General features: G+C 50.4%; 1 protein-coding gene across 1 annotated transcript in view; it reads right to left on the bottom strand.

Moving 5' to 3' along the window:
• The window catches only part of NFATC2 (nuclear factor of activated T-cells, cytoplasmic, calcineurin-dependent 2), a 147,935-nt gene that overhangs the window by 63,957 nt on the left and 62,386 nt on the right, over positions 1–21,592 (bottom strand). The window contains exons 4-6 of the mRNA XM_006758787.2: positions 18,725–18,927; positions 17,618–17,790; positions 3,399–3,539 (exon numbers count right to left, since the gene is read on the bottom strand). Of these exons, the coding sequence (XP_006758850.1) occupies positions 3,399–3,539; positions 17,618–17,790; positions 18,725–18,927 (517 nt within the window). The remainder of the gene's footprint in view (positions 1–3,398; positions 3,540–17,617; positions 17,791–18,724; positions 18,928–21,592) is intronic.

Below are 21,592 nucleotides of genomic sequence, written 5' to 3'. Positions count from 1 at the left end.
AACCCAACACTGCCATTAACCAGCTGTGTGATCTTCACTACGTTTCGTAGCCTCTCTGTGCTCAGCTTCTCATTAGTAAAATTGGGAGAGCAGTGGTTACCTTGTAGGACTGTCATGAGGAATCAGATCCGTTAATATATATAAAATGCTTAGGAGAAGGCCTGGCACACAGTTTATTATTACTTATGATGGTTTTTCAATGTCTCTCAGTTCCATGAGCTAAAATCTTACCTTTTGCCCTTCCATCAACTAAATGTAATGATAATAATAGAAGCTAACATTTAATGAGCATCTACAATGTGCCAAGCTCTATGATCTCATTTAATCCCCTCATCTCTCAAGAGAAGTAAATCATCTGTATTTTACAAAAGAGGAAATACTGGCTCAGAGAGGTGAAGCAACTTACCCGGATGCCAAAGCTGCTAAACTCAGATCATGGATTGAACTAGGCCGTCTGACCTCAGAGTCTGTGCCCGTAACCACCACAGCCTGCAGCCGCCCACAGCTGCCCACCCAGGGCCAACGCCGAGGGCAGTGTGTGTCGAATAAACCCTGTGTATGGCCTGAGCTCTGGTAACACCGGACAGACCATGAGAGAACAGCAGACATTCCATGAGCACTCCCTATGCACTGAGCTCACCTTGTTCATTTCTGCAATTAACTCCAGGAGGAAGGGACTGTTGCTACCTCATTTTACAGAGACAGAAATTGAGGCCCAGGAAGGTAGAAAAACTGGACAATGTTGGGTATGATCTCAGGTGAATGCCCTGACTTCTCTGCCGTCTGCCTCCCACAGGTGCTGGGTTAGAGAGGACAACCTGGGGAGAGTGGCAGGCGAAGGGCCCGCCCACAGACGTACTCAATCACAGGGAGCTGTTACTATTACTCTTATAACATGCAGTGGGCTCTGAGTTTTCCTCTCTTTAAGAGGTAAACTGTGAAATTTCCTCCAGGCCAAGAGAAGAAAAGCCTGAGAGTAAATGCCATTCATTCATTCACTCACTCACTCATGAGCTCCCGGACAACTGAAAGCTGGCTGGCCCCTAACTCCGAGGGGAACGTGCAGCACCTGGCATCTGAGTCATCCCTACCCAGTTCCACTGCCCCTCCCCACCCCCGCCCCACAGGAACTACCAACCTGGACACCGATAACAAGACATCTGTATGTTATTAGCATTTTCCCTCCACCAATAAGGCATTTTGAAGCCATACACTTCTTGTGAGAGTCAGCAGAAGGCGAACAGGATGGCGCCTGCTACAGGAGAGGCATCAGAACCGAAGAGGCTAACCTCATAGCACTCTCCTGCTCAAGAACCAGCATGGCTCCCTATTACTTTACCTGGGGGCAGACCAAAGCAAGCTTATGTCTGTACCTGGCGTTGGAAGACCTCTGTGTTCTGGCCTCTGCCCGCGGAGCAAAGCAGTTCCCCATGTTAAACGGCCTCTACTTCGGCAAATTGGCTTGCCCTCTGACTCAGCAGGGCCTTACAAATTGTTGCTATAGAAAACATTTTACATTTTCCCACCACCTGGAAAACAAGCGTCCCCCAGGACACTTTGAAAAGTGCGTGCCCTCTTGAATCCACTATTCCACATCTAGGAAAGAGCATTAGCTAACATACCACGCACATTCTATATCCCAAGCCTTTTATAAGCACTGAACATGATGAACTCCTAATTTCTCGACCACCCGATGAGGTAGGACTGTCACCATCCTCACTGTACAGATGAGGACATTGTTGCCCAGAGAGGAAAGTAACTTGCCCAAGGTCACACAGCTAGAAGGTAGTGGGGCTGGGTTTTGAACACAAGCAGACTGGCTAAAGAGCGAGTTCCTATCTAACTGACAAAACGAATGCAGAAGACGCTCATCACTGAGCTACCTGTAACAGCACAGAGTTGGAAGCAGCCTAATGCCCAATGAAAGGGGAATAAAGATGGTGTTGAACAAACACATACTAGAAAGCAATGCTTCCATTTCAATGTCCGCGTTCCTAACCCCTCACTACACCACCGCTGACCGATCACGGGCCTTCTAACCCACTCCCACACCCACCCGTCCTCAGGGCCCATCCTCAGGGCCCCAAGAGGAAGCTTTGTGGGAAGAGGGAAGAAGCTGGCCTCCTCCCAGACACTCTGCTTTCTCTGTCAGCAGGTGTCTTCATGATACACAGATTCACGATGCATCCAGGCTGAAGGGCAGCCCCCAGAGTAGGTGCCCTGGGCAGTGCACAAGCCCACAACGGAACAACCTGCCTGCTACATTCTCTGCATCATCCTAAACGCAATAAACCAAGAAACAAGCACCAATACCCTTTGAATTAACCTACAGAAATCATGTCCACTAGAAGAAAAGAACTAGGTCTGCCATCCACAACTACCCAATAATTGCATAACCTGATACTTTTCCTGCTTCCCATCATTTTCTCTTTGCCTCGCCCTCATGGGCAAAACACATTACCAGACCATGTAGGCAAGAAAGGCTACAACACGGCCAATAAACAGAAACATTAAACCTCTCAGAGCAAAGGATGCAAAATAAGAAGAAGTACCAATTCAGTGAATTGTTTTAATTTTTTAAAATGGCACTTCTGGGAAGGGGGAAACCAGTTCTGATGTGGTATTGGTGGAAGTTTCAATTTGTACATTTCTGGAAGGTAGCTTAGCAATCTGCATTTAAAATCCTCAAAATGACTCTCCAGCATTCCACTGCTAGGAATAAACCATACATAAACAAAATGCACATGGAGATTTGTGTCAAAAAGATTAATTAATCTTCAAAGTATAAGAAGATTAATCGCAACACGATTTATAATTAAACATAAGAGCCAATGTGTATCGGCTTACGATATACCTGGTGCTGTTATAATTACTCATCATGTACCAACTCATTTAACCCTGTGACAACCCTCTGTTATTATCATTTCATACATAAGAACATGGAGGCACAGAGAGGGTAGGTAATTTGCCTAAGATCACACAGCAAGCAAGTAGCAGAGCCAGATGTGAACCAAGGATGCCCAGGCCCAGAACAGGCACACTAATCACCATGCTGTCTGGCCTCCCTTCTTGATAATAGTAAGAAGTTGAAAAAGTATACCTTTCTATGTGGAAAGAAAAAAAAAATTTTTTTTTAAAGATTTGGGGTTGGCAGGGGACAACCTTCTCATTTAATGAAACAGCCCAGGATCAGCTAACACACATTACGGCACATTCGCACAGTGATGAACTGTGTCAACATCCAAATCACTAGAGACATGGGGGACTTATCCCGGTGAGGGAAAAGGGCAGAATGTGCAAGTCTACACGATGATATCCACCCACAATCAATGCTGCTTAGAACCAGCAGGTGTGGCTTTCGCATGGCCAGGGGACACGCACGAGCCGAAGGGGCCTACCTGTGGTCTTCTCCGTGAACACGACCTTGGACTCGGCCGTGAAGTTCTGGCCCGTGAGGATCATCTGCTGGCCCCCGTACACCAGGCAGCTGTCGATGTCTTGTCTCTCCACCATGGGCAGCTCGTGGGCGGATCGCTGGGCTGTGGACAGAAGAAAAGAAGTCGCCGTGAGGACACTCGAGCAAGGCTTTCTGATTTCACGGTGACAAGCTGGGACATGCTCTGCCCACCTTTTCACCTGCTGTCACGTCTAAATGTGGAGCCGCCATCACCCCTGTAAACCTGACGGCAAATGTCATGTTCCCGTAAGAGTTTCCGAGTCATTTGGATGCGTTTTCTCCTAACAACACGTTTGTTTTCCTGAATCAAGGGATGGGAAAGGCAAATGAGAATTTGATTACTGTATTTCTATGAAAGGATTAGTGGCCTGGTGCACAAAATTTATGCAAGGGGCTCGGCCCTCGCAGCCCTGGCTGGCCCTTGCAGCCCCAGCATCGTCCGGCAGGTCGTCCAGACAGTCCTTCTGCTGTTCAGTCTAATTAGCATATTAGCTCTTTACTGTGTAGGATGGGCAAACCAACTATTCCATGAGACTCATTTTGCTAGAATGCACTTTCTCCTTTTGCACTTGACGTCAGCCCACACCTTCAGCACACACATGCGACACGTTAGGACCCGGTTCTTGATATTTGCTTTGAAATTCATTAGCAATTCCAGACATCATCTGAAAGGCTTCCCTGATCTGCCCACCATCCCCCTGACCTCACTCCCTACAACAGACTCCCCCTTGCTCGTGCCGCCCCAGTCTCACTTCTGGAATGTTCTGTGTCTCAGACCCACTCAGCTCACTCCTGTCTTGAAGCATTTGCACTTTCGAGTGCCTCTCTCTCTGGCAGGTTCTGCCCCATGACCTGCAGGGCTCCCTCCTCACTTCCTGCAGGCTTCCACTCTCTTGTCACCACCTCAGCGAGGCTTCCTCACCCGGCCCCGCCACCTTCCTCCCTCGCAGTTACAGCGGGTACCCTGTCCATTGCGGTCTGTCTGTCTCTCCCTCTCTTGCCTTTATCCTGCTCTTACCCTGCTTTGTTTTTCTCCAAAGAACTTTCCACTTATAGACACACTGCATGTGGCTTTACTGGTTCAGGTCTATCTCTGGCCCCTGTAGACTGTAAGCCTTTGTGTATGATGTGAGCCCACAGATGGGGACAGAGCTGGGATTTAGGAGGAGGTGCTTGGGAGGGAGGGAGGGAGAGAGGGAGGAACGGATAGACGGGTGGATGGCTTGATGACTGGAAGGACAGATGGACAGGCGGACAGATGGATAGGAATAAATGTGGATATATCTCAATACACCGTGGCACACATATCTCTGTCTCTCTCCATATCTGAGTTTTCATGTATGCCTGCAATAACGAAAGAAGGAAGAATGGGCAGCCGTGTGCTGAGCGCTTTACTGCAATGACATACTTGAATGCTCACAGCAACCTTCTGAGGAAGGAAGTATTAAAATCATGCACACTTGACTGGGGAGAAAATTAAAGCGAAGAGAAGTCAGGTCACCACGTGGCCAAGGCTCTGTGGCAAAGCTCGTGGGAACCCCCAGAGCTGCTGTGCCCAGCGCCGGCCCCTCCCTTGGCCACGCCAGCCAGGCTCTGACTCTCTGCAGGGAGGATGAAGACCCTCCCCAGACCCCTTCCCAGGGCCGGTGAGCACTGGGTCCCAGCAGCACCAGGGGCCCGTCTGCTCAGGCCTCGCCTTGGCAGCAGCGTGGGTCGAAGAGGCCGGTCCTCCCCTCGGTGAGTCACCCTGAGCTCCTGGCCTTCCTCCCGGAGCCCGAGAACTGGGCGGAGGGCCAGTCCTTTCCGTGCCAGGGGCCCGTGGACCTCCCCATCCGGGAGCCGGGGCAGCAGCCGTGTGAGGCCCGAGGCCCAAGCCGAACCCTCCCCTCCTGGCCGGCCTGAGCCTCCAGGTGGTGAGCACCCCCGCCCTCTGCCCGGAGCTATGCTGGAACCGGCTCCTTCGGGAGCCACCATGCGCTTGGCAACATCTAAGGAATCTGCTGTGGACCAGACAGACGCTCCCAGACACTTCCCTTTCAGAGTGCAACCCGACGACTCACAGTGATCCCCTGACGGTCTCCCCATCCCGCTCCGCCCAGGCTCTCCGCTCCCAGGGACCGGCCGGCCAAGTGCTGCTCCAGGGGCTGCCAGCTCGGAGTATATATTCAAAAGGCCTGTCCACAGAAGCTAATGTCTCCCACATGGGCCGGGTTATTAATCCTTTCTTTCAATATACGCGTTTTGTAGGACTTCCTAATTGAGCGGCTACAAACGGAGGTTTACTAGTATCAGCAGTGAAAACACCAGCAGCCACATCGCCCGGAAAAATTGCCCCAGCTTTTAAGTTCTGCCTTTGATGAGTCTGGGGTGGGGGCCACCGCTGGGAGCTGTGGCCCCAGGGATGGGTGGAGAGGTGGTAAGAGCCATCTGCCCCATTTGCAGGTGGAAAGCCTGAGTCATTGCTACTGGCCAAGCTGGCCAGGGGCTCTCAGCCAGCCAGGCCGGGGCCTGGCCACGACCAGGAGGTCTGAGCGGGGCGGGAGGCTGGCCGGCCAGCTGCTCTGTGAACCACAGTGCATCACTGTGAACACGACGAGTCCTTTTCCTAAAGCAACCTCGCTGCTGCTCCCCTCAAGCCTCACAGTTTCAAGCAACCAACTGATTCTCTCTTTGCCAGATTTGCCCTTCCCATCCCTTCTCCTTACCCAAAGGAAAGCTATCTTTTTTCAGGAAAATGTAGCCTTTACCGGTACAGCAGACTGGCAACGCCAAGCGCGGCCCGGGAGCACCGGCACCGCGGGGTGCCTGTTAGAATGGCTGAACCCCGGCCCCACCCGAGGCCTATTAAGCCCAAATCTGCAGCTTAACAAGGCACACAGGTGGTGCTCGGGTCCCATCGAGTTCGAGAAGCAGCGCTTGGCTCTGCTGCACATCAGGGTCAGCTGGGGAGCTTTAACAAGGCTGACCCCCCGGGCCTGGTTCCAGAGCCAGTTCTCAGCCTGGGCACCAACACCGGCTGGATCATGCTGTGGGTGGGGGCCCCCCTGTGCATCATAGGATGTGGAGCAGCATCCCTGGCCTCCACCCACTAGGTGCCAGTAGCACCCCTTCCTGTGGACACCTGCCTCTGAGCAGGGCTGGATGTCCCTGGTTGAAAACCATTGATCTAGAGATTCTGACTTCAAGGATCTGAGGGGAGGACCCCAGCATAATTTTTTAAAAAACAATCCTTCATGTTCCCGTGGGCACCCCAGTTTGATCTGAGGCGCTGTCCCCGCCGGGTCATGCAGAACCCTGGCAGCCACGGGAGAATTCCTGGTTACTGCTGCTTGAGTCTTGGGTCAGAAAGGCCTGGTTTCCGGTCCTGCCTCTGCCAGCTCCCTGCCCTGTGACCCTGGGCCAGTCACTTCACCTCTCTCAGTCACGGATGCCTTCTCTGTGAAGCCCTAACAGGTTGCCAGAGGGGAGGTGAAGGGTGTGGGGGAGAAATGTAAAGGGGAATAAGAGGTACAAACCTCCAGTTTAAAGTAAGTCACAGGGATTAGTGTACAGCATAGAGGAAAGAGTCAATATTGCGGTAACAACCTTGCTTGGTGACAGATGTTACTAGGCTTATTGTGATCACAATGTAAGGAATATAAAGGTTGAGTCATTACGCCGTACGCCTGAAACTAATATTGTATGTCAACTATAATAAAAAAGAAAACATTATAATACTGAAGGCATCGTATTTTCAATATACTTAGAGAAAATATCCATTGTGGACCCAGACAAAATATTTTTGAGAATGAGGATAAAATAATGATACCATAGCCCAACAGGCGTGGCTCAGTGGTTGAGTGTTGACCTATGAACCAGAAGGTTATGGTTCAATTCCCAGTTAGGGTACATGCCTGGGTTGTGGGCTCAATCCCCAGGGGGGTGGAGGGGGAGGGGGAGCATGCAGGAGGCAGCCAATCAATGATTCTCTCTCTTCATTGATGTTTCCATCTCTTTCTGCCTCTCCCTTCCTCTGTGAAATCAATAAAAATATATTAAAAATAAATAAAGATATCATAGAGAAAGTGATAATAATAAATAAAATCCTGCCAGTGCCAGTCCTCTTGGGTCCTCCTACAAGCAGTATAAACATGTGGATGTGGTTAGTATGTAATTGGTAAATATTTAATACCAATAACCCAAACGTCCATCAATGGTTGAATGGATAAACAAAATGTGGTCTGTTGTACACAAATATTACTCAACCATAAAAAGGAATGAGTACTGATACAGGCTGCAACGTGTATGAACCTTGAAAACATTATGCTAAATTGCAGGAGCCAGACACAAAAGGACAAATACTGCATGATCCCATCCTATATAATAAAGAGCTAATATGCTAATTAGACCAGACACCAAACGACCTTCTGGAACCTTCCAGAACGACCAGTGGGTGGGGCCATGAAGCCGCTCTCAGGGCTGCGAGGGCCTAGGCAGCTGGGATTGCGAGGGCTGAGCCCCTTGCACGAATTTCGTGCATCGTGCCTCTAGTTTATATGAAATGTTCAGAAGAGGCCAATCCATGGGGACAGAAAGCAAACTGGTGGGTGCCAGGTCTGGGGAGTGTCTGCTAATAGGTACAGGGTTTCTTTTTGGGGTCGTAAAAACGTTCTGGAACCAGATCATGGTGGCAGCTGCACAACACTGTGAATGTACTTAATGCCACTAAACTCACATTTTAAAATGGTAAATTTTGTGTTATGTGTGTTTTACGACAATTAAAAATACATACAGGTAATGTAAGACCAAAAACACAGTTACCACTCAAGAAATCAGTCTTGACTCTCATTAACTTTCAAAATGCCTCTTTCTTGCTCATTTTCAAAACGTTTGCCCACTTGGGATCTTTTTAAACCCTTCATTGAGGAAACCACGATTAGTTCCATTTCACAGACAGAAAGGAGATGCTCAGAGCTCGGCCTCATCGAGGGGCAGCTCCCACCAGGGTGGAGGCTGTTGTGTTGGACACACCTCAGTCCCACTCAAGTCCCCCACAATGTGATCCTTGGATGGGTCCTTCCCAACTCTAACCCTCAGTGTTCCCATCTGAAAAAGGGGTTTGTTAACAGACCCATCTCACAGGTCGTGGTCAGGATTAAAAGGGAGACTTCAAAAAAAGTGTGTCTTGTTCATTAAATAATATGGGCCAACAAGGTCAACCAGATCAAACGCCATCTTTTCTTGGGCAGTTTCTAAGTGGTTGGCACTGGCTAGGTGGTGTCTTATGTTGCGTATTTCACCAAATATGTGCCGATCACATCCACGCGTTCACACATATGACTGCGCTCGTTCCTGTTGGTCTTGGTGGATCCCAAACATAATCCGGTTTCTCAGTCCCGATTGTTAGCATCTCTCAAAGTGAGGTTCCCAGGCTGCCGGCAGCAGAATCGCCTGGCTGGGGAGGCGCTTAACGGACACGCGGACACCGGGCCACTCCCTGACCCGCTGCTCTCGAATCTCCTAGACGAGGCTGGGCATTTGCATTTGCATTTTAACAATCTTTCCAGGTGACTTGTTACCCACATTTGCTTGAGAGCCAAGTTCCACACTTAAAAGGCCACCTGAGGACAAGAGGACCTCCTCCAGGGGAGGCCTGGCATCCTGAGAGAGCCCAGAGGCAAAGCAAACGAACCCAATTAGCCTCCGAAAGAGGAACCGAGGAGCGGCAACCAGCAACCAAAATTACCCTCCCGGGGTCCACTTCCCCCTCTCTCTCTGATGCAACCTCTCACACCTATGGCTGCTAATTGAGGTGACACCATCCAGGGCCTGTGGGAGGGCTCTGAGGAAGCCACTGGGCCTCCCGGGCCTGCGCTGCCACCCCCAGCTGCCCCCACCGACGCCCACTCGTCTTTTCAACCGTCAGAGATTCCAGTCCATCCAGCCCACACCCCCTGCCACGTTCTCACCCAATCAGGGGCCGCCCTTTTAGAGGCGTCCTGAGGGTCCGGGGCTCACCCTGGCAGCTGGAGCTTGGCGGTGGCCCTGGCCAGGAGACTTCCCCAGGCTTCCCTCCTGCCCCCGGATTCTGGCACGTCATAAAGCGGCCGGGGTTCCTGTGTTTTATGAGCTCTGAATCAACAGGGCGCTGTTGGTTTAACCAGTTTGGGTGTTTACTTTCACTGGCAGCAGTGGCGGAGGGGGAGCAGAGCCGCAGCGGCCAGGCTCCCCAAGGGAGAGTGACGGGGCGCGGGGTCCTCCGGGCTGGCCGGGGTGGCCGGGAGCGGGGACGTTACTGTCTGACTGTCTGCAGTCCGCTCAGTCACAGTGGTGCGCGGCCAAGAATTACAATCTACACAACGACCTCAGGAGAGATGGGAGAGGCTGGTCGGGAAAACTCGTCTGTGCAGAGTGGGTGGGTTCTGCGAATAACGGCAAATAATTACAGCCGCCGTCAACAGGCCTCAGCGCCCGGGCACCTCACATACACATTTTAGTTTATGTTATGAAACACGCACGGGGGATGGGGAGGCATCTTAGGGGGGTAGGTTAAAGGCATGGATGCTGCCGTGTAACCGGCCAAGTTCAAAGCCCAGCTCGATGACATCTTAGCTTGGGGACCTTGGGCAAGTCACTTAATCTGTGCCTGATTTTTTTTTCCATCTATAAAATGGGGAAAGTCATGGTTCCACCTCAGAGGGCCGTTTGCAGATTAAATGAGCTAATGCATAGGAAGCATGTGGCACCTTGTCAGGGCTCGGTGACTGTTATGTTTATTTTTATTGTGAGACTTCAGAAGGTCACAAAGCACGAATTATTCCCATTTTGGAGCTGAGTTTCCCAGAGGAAAAGGGATATGTCTGAGGCCTCACAGCCAAGTCAGGCCGACAGGCAGGATCCGGACCCAGATGGTGGGATTCCACCACCTCAAGGGGCCCCGTTTTAGCAAAATGGACAAGGACCCAGTGGGAAAGCGGCCCGCCGGCCCAGCCAGGCGAGCAGGTCCTCCCGCCGTCTCCTGCTGGCTCAGCACTCAGCACTCCTGGCCAAGGCGCTCAGCTGCTGTAAACCTGTCTTGTCTCCTCATCAGGCCCCTGTCCTTGGCTGTGAGCCTGGCCCTGCTGAGCCTGGCCTGGCCCAGGACACGGTGCTGACTCAGGCCTCGCCTGGGAGGGGCTGTGAGCCGGGCCAGCAGACCAGCCCCCGAGGCTCTGGGGCCCCCACCCTGGCCACTCCTGGGTCTTCCCTGTAAGTGGGAGGTTGGGACAGAGGAAGCCAATTCTCCCTGAGTGCGGGGTTCACCTCTGTGAGGGTGAACTGTGGGACTGGGGTGCGGGGTGCGTAAATGGGGTGCACAGTGCACAAGACCACCTGATAGCTCTGGACTGTGTGGGACCTCAGCTTCCTCATGGCAAGTGGAGCAGTAAGCCCTTGCCGGTTTGGCTCAATGGATAGAGCATCAGCCTGCGGACCAAAGGGTCCCAGGTTCAATTCCAGCCAAGGGCACATACCTTGGTTGCAGGCTCCTCCCCAGCCCGGGCCTTGGTCCAGGCTTATGCAGGAGGCAACCAATCAGTGTATTTCTCTCACATTGATGCTTCTCTCTGTCTTTCTCTCTCTATTCCAGTCTCCCTAAAAAAATAAAAGAAAGTGGAGCAGTAACATCTCCTGCCAGACTGACCGGTCATCTCCTCCAATCCACACAGCACAGGTCCCGAGCAGGAGCTATTGCTTCTCTCTCCTGATCAGAGAATCGCTCTCCCGTTTCTATGTGCCAACAGGTAGCCCCTTCAGAATAGCCCCACCAATCTCCGCATAACAGCCCTTCCTGAGGCCCCACGAATCCCCATCTGACTGGGAGCCCGGAGCTCTCTGCCCCATCCCTGGCCAGGTGAGTGACCATAGCACATCGCTCACCCAGTGGTCGGCAAGCTGCGGCCCCTTGAGTGTGGCTCTTCCACAAAATACCACGTGTGGGCGCGCACGCACAGTGCGATTGAAACTTCGTGGCCACACTCAAGGGGCCAAAGAGCCGCATGTGGCTCACGAGCCGCAGTTTGCAGACCACTGGCCTACCCTTCTGAAGCTTCACCTGCTGGAAAGTGAGCTCCAAGAAGGCAGCATTCTGTGCCCCAAACACGGGCGCAAATCAGTGCGTAATTAAAATTTCTGAATGAATGGGTGAGTCTTCTGAGACTATGGTGAGGATGAAACAAGTTAACAAGAAATAGGTAAGCACACCCAAGGTCGTCCATAAAACGTGGTTCTGCCCTCGCTGCCCCTGCACAGCTAGCTCAGGAGAGAGCCATAACCATATGGCCAGGTAACCACACTAATTGGCAGAAAAGCCATCCCAGTCCTGGGCTCCTGGCCCCAAACCCAACTTCCCTGCCATCGCCTGCAGCCGACCCACTACGCAGGCCAGATAACCATCTGGGTTCCTTCTCAGTAGCAGGGCTTGCTGCTGGCTGCCAGCATGATTGAAACAATCAGCGTTTGTTAAACTCCCACACCTGCCTCCTGCTGCCTGCCTGGTCTCTCAACAGCGACAAAGTGGCAGCCAGAGACATGTAAAGTCTGCTTTGCAAAGCTACGGGAGGGCTGCAAGCACGAAAGTCTGAGACACACCACAAGAGAGGTTATTCTACTGGGATGAGATAGGTACTATTACTATTTCCATTTCATAGATGAGGAAACTGAGGCTCAGAGTGCTCAGTAACTTCCCCAGGACTAAACAGCCATTAAGTGGCCAAGGCAGGATTTGAACCCAAGCTCACACTACCAACCACCACCCTAAACAATGGACCTCGCCCCTACCTCACACCATATGCAAAATTTATCTGAGCCGAATCATACCCCTAAACCTAAATGCCAGAATCAAAAAGCTTCTAGAGGAAAACAGAGAATACCTTTGCTACCTTCAGAGAGGCACAGATTTCTTGGGCGTACACAAAAAGCACTAATCCCAAAAGAAAAGAAAATGACATATCAGACTTCATCAAAATAAAATATTGATGCTTCTAATAAGACACAATTAAGAAAAGTAATAGTAATAGATAAGCCACAGACAGGGGGGAATGTTTATAATACATAGATCTGACAAAGGGCTCTATCCAGAACACACACACAAAAAAAAACAAACCCCAAAACAGAAAATGGGCAAAAGCTCTCGACAGTCACCTTTCCAAAGAAGACATACAGGCAGCCAACAAGTGCACGGATTGGGCCTCAGAATCGTTAGTCATTAGGGAAATTCAAATTATGCAAATTATGCCTTATGCACAAGGACATGCCATTTTACACTCACTAGAATGGCTGCAATTAAACATACTATCAAAATCAAATATTAGGGAGGACGTGGAACTCTCACACACTCTTGTACAGAGTGAAAATACAAAAACTGAAATGAAACCATTTGTCCACAAAAGGCCTTGAACCAGCCTGTTCATAGCAGCCTTATCTGCCGTACTCAAACCCCAGAAACAACCCAAATGTCTATCAAGGGTGAGTAAACAATTGTTACATTCATACAATCCAGTACTGTTCACGCAGTCACAGCGACGGATCACAAAGGCATCGGGCTGAGCACAGACGGCCGCACACAGGGAGCGCACACTGCATACTCCCATTATATGAAGTTCTAGAACAGGGAGAGCCAATCCATGCTGATGGCAATCAGAGCCGTGGGGGGCTCGGGGGTGGCACTGACCGTGGGTACCGGGGAACTTTCAGGGGTGGTGGACATGCCGTCTTGCTTTGAGCGGTGTTTACACGGGGGCCTACATTTGTCCAAAACCACTGGACTGAAGCCTTACAACCTGTGCAATTTATTGTCCCTTCATTATCCCACAGCGAAATGTACTTATGTGGATAGCTTCAAAGACCAAGGGAGAAATCCATTTTCTAGCCCACGCCCCAGACCTGCCCCCCATTCCTGCAAAATGCGGAGAGTGGATTCACGTGCTGGGCGGGGCTTGGTGGGAAATGGCTTTGGGTGTTTTCTGAAAAGCGATGAACACAGAGACCCCTTTGCAGAGACCCTCGGGGAGGTTCTCACGGAAGGATCTGCACTATGGCCGCCTCTGTTACAGCTCATCGCTGCCATTCTCTCTGCTGGGCAGCCCAGAGATGCTTGTTTTCATGCTTTCATTTTTTACTTTTGTATTTGACCAACATTCTCGAGACGGCTGCTAGGTGCCAGGCCCTGGCTAACACCTGCTGGGCCCTATCCGCTGAGACCAGAACAAGCTTCCTCCTCAAGGGGCCATCCATCCAGGGACCTCAGATAAGAAGGCGTTAATCAATTGATGGAAGGAGGGGTGGGGCACAGAGGAGGCAAGGCAACAAGGTCAGTGGGTCTTAAACTTTGCCGCCCCCCAGAATCCCCAGGGTCCCTCTGAAAATCTCCATGCAGACCAACCAACTCAGGGGCTCTGCAGTAGAATTTGGGCATCGCATATTTTTCTCAAAACTCCCCAGCTGACTCCAAGTTTGAGGACCAGTGTTCTGGGTGGAGGGCACAGAGTCATTGAAAGCCTGCAAGTGACAGAAGGACGCCAGGGGGTTGGGGAACTGAGGACCAGGGGGAAGTGAAGTCAAGGACTGCTGCCGAGGAGGTGTCGTGGGTGAAGAGCCCGGACCCGGGACCTCAGGATGTGACCTCCTGTGAAGAGGGTCTTTGAAGATGTGAATAAGGTGAGGACGGGCATGAAGCCGTCCGGGTTAAGGTGCGCCCTACATCCCATGAGAGTGTCCTTGGGAGAGACCGAAAAGGACACTGAGAAGAAGGCCCTGTGAACAGGGGTGATCATGTGATGCGGCTCCAAGCCAAGCAGCACCAGCGGCTGCCGGCCACCTTCGGGAGCTGGGGCCTGGCGCAGACTCTCCCTCAGAGCCGCCAGGAGGAACCCACCCTGCCCACCCCTTGATTTTGGGCTTCCCGCCTCCACGTCTGTGACAGAATAAATTTTTGTTGTTTTAAGCCTCCCAGGTGGTGGCAGTTGGTCACGTCAGCCCTGGGACACTCAGACAAGAGGGAAGTAAGGGCTCAACCTCCACAGGGACCTTGGAGCTGGAGCTGAGGACACTGAGGAGCCCAGTGCGAGGAGGAGGACAGGCCCAGGGCTGCGATCTGTGGGTGGCTTGTTGCTGGGGAAGAGGAGGGTGTGCCCCTCTGACCTCTCCCATGTTCTTGGAACCGTGGGAGGCACGGCTATCTGCCTGGAGTGGGAACGGGTGAAGGCGGCGTCCGGAGCTTAGAAGACTGGAGCAGGTTCAAAACACTCTTCTGAGAACAAGGGAGGAACTAAAAGTGTCTCCTTGGGAACACGGAAGATGTGGGAGCAGCAGACTAGACAGCTGAGGCGCCCATCCATGCAAAGGTGAGGCCGGACCTCTGACACGCTGGCCTGTGGGTACATCTAAGGACTTGGCACATCTGCAAAGAGGTCCACCTTCCAGGCAGTGGCCTCCAGGAGTCGGTTCAAGTTTTTTTTCTACCAGAATCTGAGAATTTACCCTCGATCCCTCCGATGTTACATAAAAGGCACCTCCAAAGTAAATAACTTAGCCTCGCAAATAGGTCCCGGCCCACGGAGTGTTCTGCTTACCCACGCGCCCTCCCCAAGGGCTACACACAGAGTCAACCAGTCAATAAACAGTTCTTGCACACACACACTGTGCCAATACATGTGATGGACTAATTGTCAATAAATACTTGTGGAATACCTCCTGAAGGTTCACACGGTAAGTCAATTAGTCCATAAATATTTATAAAACTACCAGAGATTGGTCTAGGATTTTAGAACAAAGAAGGAAATAAAAATATCAAAAAATTCTGGGTGGTGAGAGGGATAGTGGCCAATTGGTAGCTCAACTTGGCGTTGCACGATAGAGCGCTGTCATAGCAACCAAAAGAAGAAGGTATGTCACAGAGGAGGAAGCGGGAGACTCTGGATTTGCTCCCTCTGAATAAAAACGAGTGAATCACTTTACCAAGAAAGTCTGTTTCCTTATCTCTCCAAGCAAGGTCGTCGAATCAGCCAAATGCTTTCTTAAAAGAGAAGAAAAACAACCGACATTCACGGTGCCAACGACTTCACCATGCCCGGAAGACCTCGCGGGAGGTGCTTGTGGTTGGGTGATGATCGGGAAAGTCTCAGATCAGCAGGTGATAAGTTGCCTAGAGGGACCCTGTGTGCGGCCCTCCCCGAGGCCTCCTGTTTCCCACCTTGCTACTAACCACAGCCCCATCCAGGACCGTGAGTCACTTGCCAGAAAGGGGAGCCCTTATCTTCTCAAAAACCCCCAAATCACAGAGGAAGAGCCCGAGTTTCCTTCCCAAAACATCTTCAGATGTTCAAAAGTGGGGCTGGGGTGGGGGTGGGAGGGAGGCGGGCAGCCACCATGACTATAGCACTCGGAGGACAGGGGTTGGGGCCGCTGGGTAAGAAGGGGAATTCCAATGTTTCTGAGATATGTTTGTCAACACTTGTCTTCCCTTGTGGCCTCCTGCTGGGTCTCTCTTCTAGCATCAGAGCACGGACTCACCACCACATTCGGCCATTCCCTCATCTTGACTCCCCTCCCCTCCCCAGAGCTGGAAGAAATCGGGGGGCTCTTTCATCTCTTTCCAAAGGCCAACCAAGACCAAGGGCTGGCTTCTCTCTCGCAGAGGGCCCAGCCTCTCTCCTTGCTGGCTTCTCCTCCTAAGGGCTAGTCTTCCTCAGCCCTTTCTGCATAAAATATTCATGCTTGCCCTTTATTCATTAGTGTCTGATAAAGACTACCTATGACTAATCAAAGCCCCGCGCCGCAGGTTTTATCTGATCCATAAAGGATTTTGAATTTGTTGCTGCTTTTTAAAAATCAGGAGACTTCGGTTTATCTTAAAAAGTCGGACGACGTGGCCACACTGCGTCACAGTCCCACATGGACATTCCGGCCGGAGTCGAGTGACAGCAGTCTATTTAGATGGGAAGCGCCTTTCTGGTCCCCGGTCCCCACCCCTCCCGGTTGTTGCCCACCCAACACACTTGACTCATTTCCATCACTCCCCTGGCTTCTGTAGAAAACCAATTTTTTTTTGACCCCCAGATATGGTAAAATGCCCAGGAAAAAGTCCTGAAACGTAACTGAATATAGAACATGATTACAACAACATAAAAAATATTCTTAGAAGAGGCTAAAAAAATAATATAAACAGCCTTTGTTTCTGAAAAAATGGTTACTTTGTTCTTTATGCTTTTAAAGATGATTTCTGAACTCTCAACAACTGACCAAACAATAAGCTTTGTCCCATCTAATTGCAAAACCAACAACAAAACTGGCAGGAAGTGCCTAAGAATGAGCTCAAAGTGGCCGCCTCTCTCAAAGCCTGGTAGAAACGAGCCAGGGTTCTGCCCGGAGCCCTTCCCCGGGCAGAGCCCGGCCGCGGCACACTGGACTCTGACCGCCTCCTGCCCCTTCGCTTGGGCATCTTTACAGCCTCCGGAATGTCAGCTCGTTGAGGACAGAGAAAACCTCTGGCTCATTTGCAGGACGCCAGCACCGCACGGGACATCAGTGGATTCTCAGTAAACGCACAGGGACGGGCTGAGGGGGACGGGGCAGCGTGGCTCCTGGGTGCCGAAGCTCCCGTTCCATCGTCACCCTGCCACTTTGGGGTTGTGTTGCCCTGCCCCCATCTCCCCCTCCTCTTCTGTGAAATGTGCACGGTGACACCGGCCATCACCAAGGACGGCTGTCAGTATTGAACAAGCTCAATAGGAAGAGCCACTGTCACATCATCGTTATTCTTATTGAAAGAAAGACAGAGGAAAAGAAAGAGGACATGGTGTACGGCGAACTCACTCCAACGCCATCTAACCGTTTTGAAAACCAGAACATTTATACATCTCCAATCTTCTAAGCAAAGCTGTGGGTGACTCATTAGCAGTATTATTTTTTAATTTCCTGTGAGGCCGCAAAACCCTCCACAAGTAAATCAAAGCAGAGAGAAGCCCTTAAATGGGCTCTGGCTCTGGCCCCTTGGGTCATCCGGGGCCCACTCTCGATCCTTGTGGGTCCTGTGACCTTGGCAGGGTACCTGGCCCAGGGTGCCTTGCGGTGGGGCGGGGGCGGGGGAGGGGGTGTCACATACAGTCCACTCCAAAAACTGACCCTGCCCAGAGCCCCACTTACAGCACTCGATGGGGTTTGACGCGGTCTGCAGGGAGACGATCCTCCCACTGGCCTCGGGAATGTGCACCCGGAACACCAGCCTCACCCGCGTGTTCTTCCTGCCGATGTCCGTCTCGCCTTTGCGCAGCTCGATGTCAGCGTTCCTCAGCTTCAGGATGCCCGCACAGTCGATGCTGCCCGAGGACGAAAACCCCATTTACAGCCAGCCGTCTTAGCGAGCAGGGAAGATCACCCACAAAGCCACCTTCGCCAGGTAGGCCAAATAACCCCACAGCCAGACGCGGGAAGGAACTGCAACACACTGATACGTATTTCAGCCAGGGATTTACACCGAGAGGGGAGTAAAACACTTATAAAGCAATTAGAGAAACTCCCCAGGGGAAATGACCTCTCTAGTGAGATTTTTTCATGCCAACTTTTCGACTCTCAAAAGCATCTGGAAAACTCAAACACGCCACTGGCGAAACTGCTTCTGGACGTCCAATAGAGAACAGCGGTGTGTCAACGTTAACACCTTGAGTTTGATAAATGCGCTGTGGCCACGGAAGAATGCATCCTGGTTTTTAGGATACAGATGCGGGAGTGTTTAAAAAGTCAAAAGGCATGATTTCTGTAACTAACTTCAGGAAAAAATGGAGAGTGATCAAGCAAATATGAAAACGGTTAACAACTGGCAAATCTGAGTGAACCAGTATGCTGGAGAGAGCTCTTGTTTCTTGCAGTTTTCCTGTACGTTTGAGATTTATTTCTAATAAAAAGATTTTTCAACTCCAATACATGGGTGCAATGGTCCCCAAATTTTAGCCACACGCAAATGACCTGGTGAGTTTTGACCTATCATGACTTAATAATTTTCTTTAGGTCAAATAACATTTTTAATGTCAATGAAATTAGTCTCATTCCAACCAACAGAGCCCAAAGATGCCTAAGTAATACATGAAAAATATGTAGATAACGCACTTTTAAAATGGAAACTTTAAAGCAGTCATCTCTCTGGGTCCATCACAGACTGGGAACCACCATCCCCCACTCCTCCATCAACTCCAGGGAGACCCCTCTCTCAAACCCCTGCCACTCGGACCCACCACCCTCAGCCCCAGCCCTTACGTCGCCCTCATGTTGTTCTTTGGCTCCAGCGGGATCTCCAGGACTTTGGTGTTGCCGACGATCTTCTCGTAGCTGGTGGTGGTGACGGTTTTTCCCGTGATCCGGTGCACCTGGTAGAAGGCGTGGGGCTTAAGGATCCGCTCGTCGGCCGTCCCGATGAAGATCTGAAGCCCCAGCGGCTTGTTCTCCATGTAGCCGTGCAGCTGGGGGAGAGAACACAGAATCAGGTTATGGCAGCTCCATTGGAGAGCAGGGTGCGGAGGCTGGGGTCCAATAAACAAAAGGTTCCAAGAAACTCCTGGGCCATAGAGAGAGCATAGGATGGCTGTCTCATCTCGAGGGAAGGAGATCTGGAAGCAACGTTGAGTCCAGCCAGAGAGGACTGTGTCAATAAACTACACTTACTAAGAAACAGCCAAAATGTATGCTTCAGCGGCGGACGGGGGCTGGGAGTGGGAGTGTGGCATGGCAGTGAGGATAGAAATAATCAGAGGAGACACGCCTCTTGACAACGGTTGTCTGGGAAGAAGGAACTTTCACTTTTTAATACCTGATTGTAATCAACAAGTTTGATTTTATAATAAATAAATAAAAAGAATGAGCAAGGCAAAAGTACCATCATCCAAGACCAAAGAATATGAAAGACTGGAAGAAAATATGTACCACATAGGACAAAGGACTAAGACAAATTATATCAAGAATGCCTCCAGGTGAGTAAGTCAAGGATGAGATTCCCAGGTGTCCTATTGAACGCCAAGTCCTACCCCGAGTCTCTCCCTATCTCCTTCTGCTTCTCTTCGTCCCATCTAACAAAGGATACATTTCCTCAGTTCCTTTCACTTAGAGCAGAGGTTCTCAATCTGTGGGTCGCGACCCCTTTGGCGGTCAAATGACCCTTTCACAGGGGTCGCCTGAGACCATCCTGCATATCAGATATTTACATTATGATTCATAACAGTAGCAACATTACAGTTATGAAGTAGCAATGAAAATAATTTTATGGCCGAAACCAGTTTGGCTCAGTGGATAGAGCATCGGCCTGCAGACTGAAAGGTCCCAGGTTTGACTCCGGCCAAGGGCATGTACCTGGGTTGCGGGCACATCCCCAGTGGGGGCTGGGAGGGAGGCGGCTGGTTGATGTTTCTCTCTCATCGATGTTTCTGACTCTCTGTCCCTCTCCCTTCCTCTCTGTAAAAAAATCAAAGTGCAGGAGGCAGCTGATTGATGTTTCTCTCTCATCGATGTTTCTGACTATCTCTCTCCCTTCCTCTCTGTAAAAAAATCAATAAAATATATTTTAAAAAAAAGAAAATAATTTTATGGTTGGGTCACAACATGAGGAACTGTATTTAAAGGGCCACAGGGTTGAGAACCACTGGCTTAGAGGAATTTCCTCAATTCTTATCCCCCACACCTTGACTACCACCTCTTCGAGGGCAGGAATGTCTGTTTTTGCAACTTGCCACAAAATCCCTAGCATCTAAAATAATGCTGGGCATATGGTGTACATCTAGTGTATATTTGCTGAATCCTATCTAATAAAGAGGGAATATGCAAATTGACCATCACACAGTCACAAAGATGGCAGCGCCCAGACCCCTCAGCCCTGCCAGAGCCCCCCAGTCCTTTCAGCCCCGCTGGGGGAGTGAAGGGGGTGGCAGGCACACGGTGCAGCCGTATCCACCCTCAGCCCCCCAGTCGCCCAGGGCCGGCCGGAGGCACAGGGAAGCCTCAGATGGAGGCTGCCCAGCAGCCCAGGGCCAGCCGAGGCTTGCGCTGCCGGCAGTGGCAGCAGCAGAGGTGTGATGGGGCGTTGCCTTCCCCTGATCGCCGGGTCGCCTCCTGCCCCTGAGGGCTCCTGGATTCTGAGAAGGGGCAGGCCGGCTGAGGGACCCCCCCCGCTCCAGTGCATAAATTTTCCTGCACCAGGCCTCTAGTGAATTAATAAAACTATCCAACAGAAAAAAATGAGCAAGAGATTTGAACAGGCAATTCATAGAAAAACAAATAGCACAGTAAAGATGTTCAATTTGACTTACAAATGGGAAAATGCAAATTAAACAACCATGAGATCCATTTTTCACCTGTTAGGTTGGCACACATGTAAATATTTGATCATATCAGGCATTTTGCAGCCTATGGAGACACAGGCACTGTCATGCAGCTGATAGGATATAAACTGGTATAACCATGTTAATGAGTATTAGAGTAACAACTGCTAAAATTAAAAATACATATTCCCTATGACCCAGTAATTTCATCTCTCAATATTTCTAGAAGAAATATTGTGCATGCAGGAGATAGGCACAAACATGTTTACTATAAAAATAAGGAACAATAAACAATTAGTCATATAATAGGCTTATGAGCACTATGACATCACCAGGTTATGAAAGACTGCAGCATTAAAAATACATATAAGGTCGCGATCTCTGGACAGATCCAGAAAGATCTAAGACATACTGTTGAAAGAGAAAAGCAATTTGTAGAAAAATATGGGTAGTGTGATAAAACTTATTTTAAACGTGCTGAATGTTTTCAATCCACCCATTTATATACACGTACATGGAATAGGAAAAGATGTAGAAGGATGAACTCCAAACTGACCACACCGTGATCAGTTCTAAGGATGGAGGGGGAGACCAAGATTGAGAAGGTGGTCAGAGGAATTTAAAATTTATTCACAATGTTATAGGAAGAATGCATTTCTGGAAACCTGTGAAAATTAACATGAAGATGGGTTCCTGTCTTCCACTCCCGAGCTGAGAAATGCCGGACAAATCATTTAATCCTCTATGCCTCTCTCTGCAAATTGAGAGGAACTATGACAAGTGACCACTCACTAAGATCCCGCCCTTCCATAACGTG

Source organism: Myotis davidii, unplaced genomic scaffold (assembly GCF_000327345.1).
Source record: "Myotis davidii unplaced genomic scaffold, ASM32734v1 scaffold935, whole genome shotgun sequence".
NCBI lineage: Eukaryota > Metazoa > Chordata > Mammalia > Chiroptera > Vespertilionidae > Myotis > Myotis davidii.
Note: the sequence above shows the minus strand (reverse complement) of the source record. Positions and strands in the feature narration are given on the sequence as shown.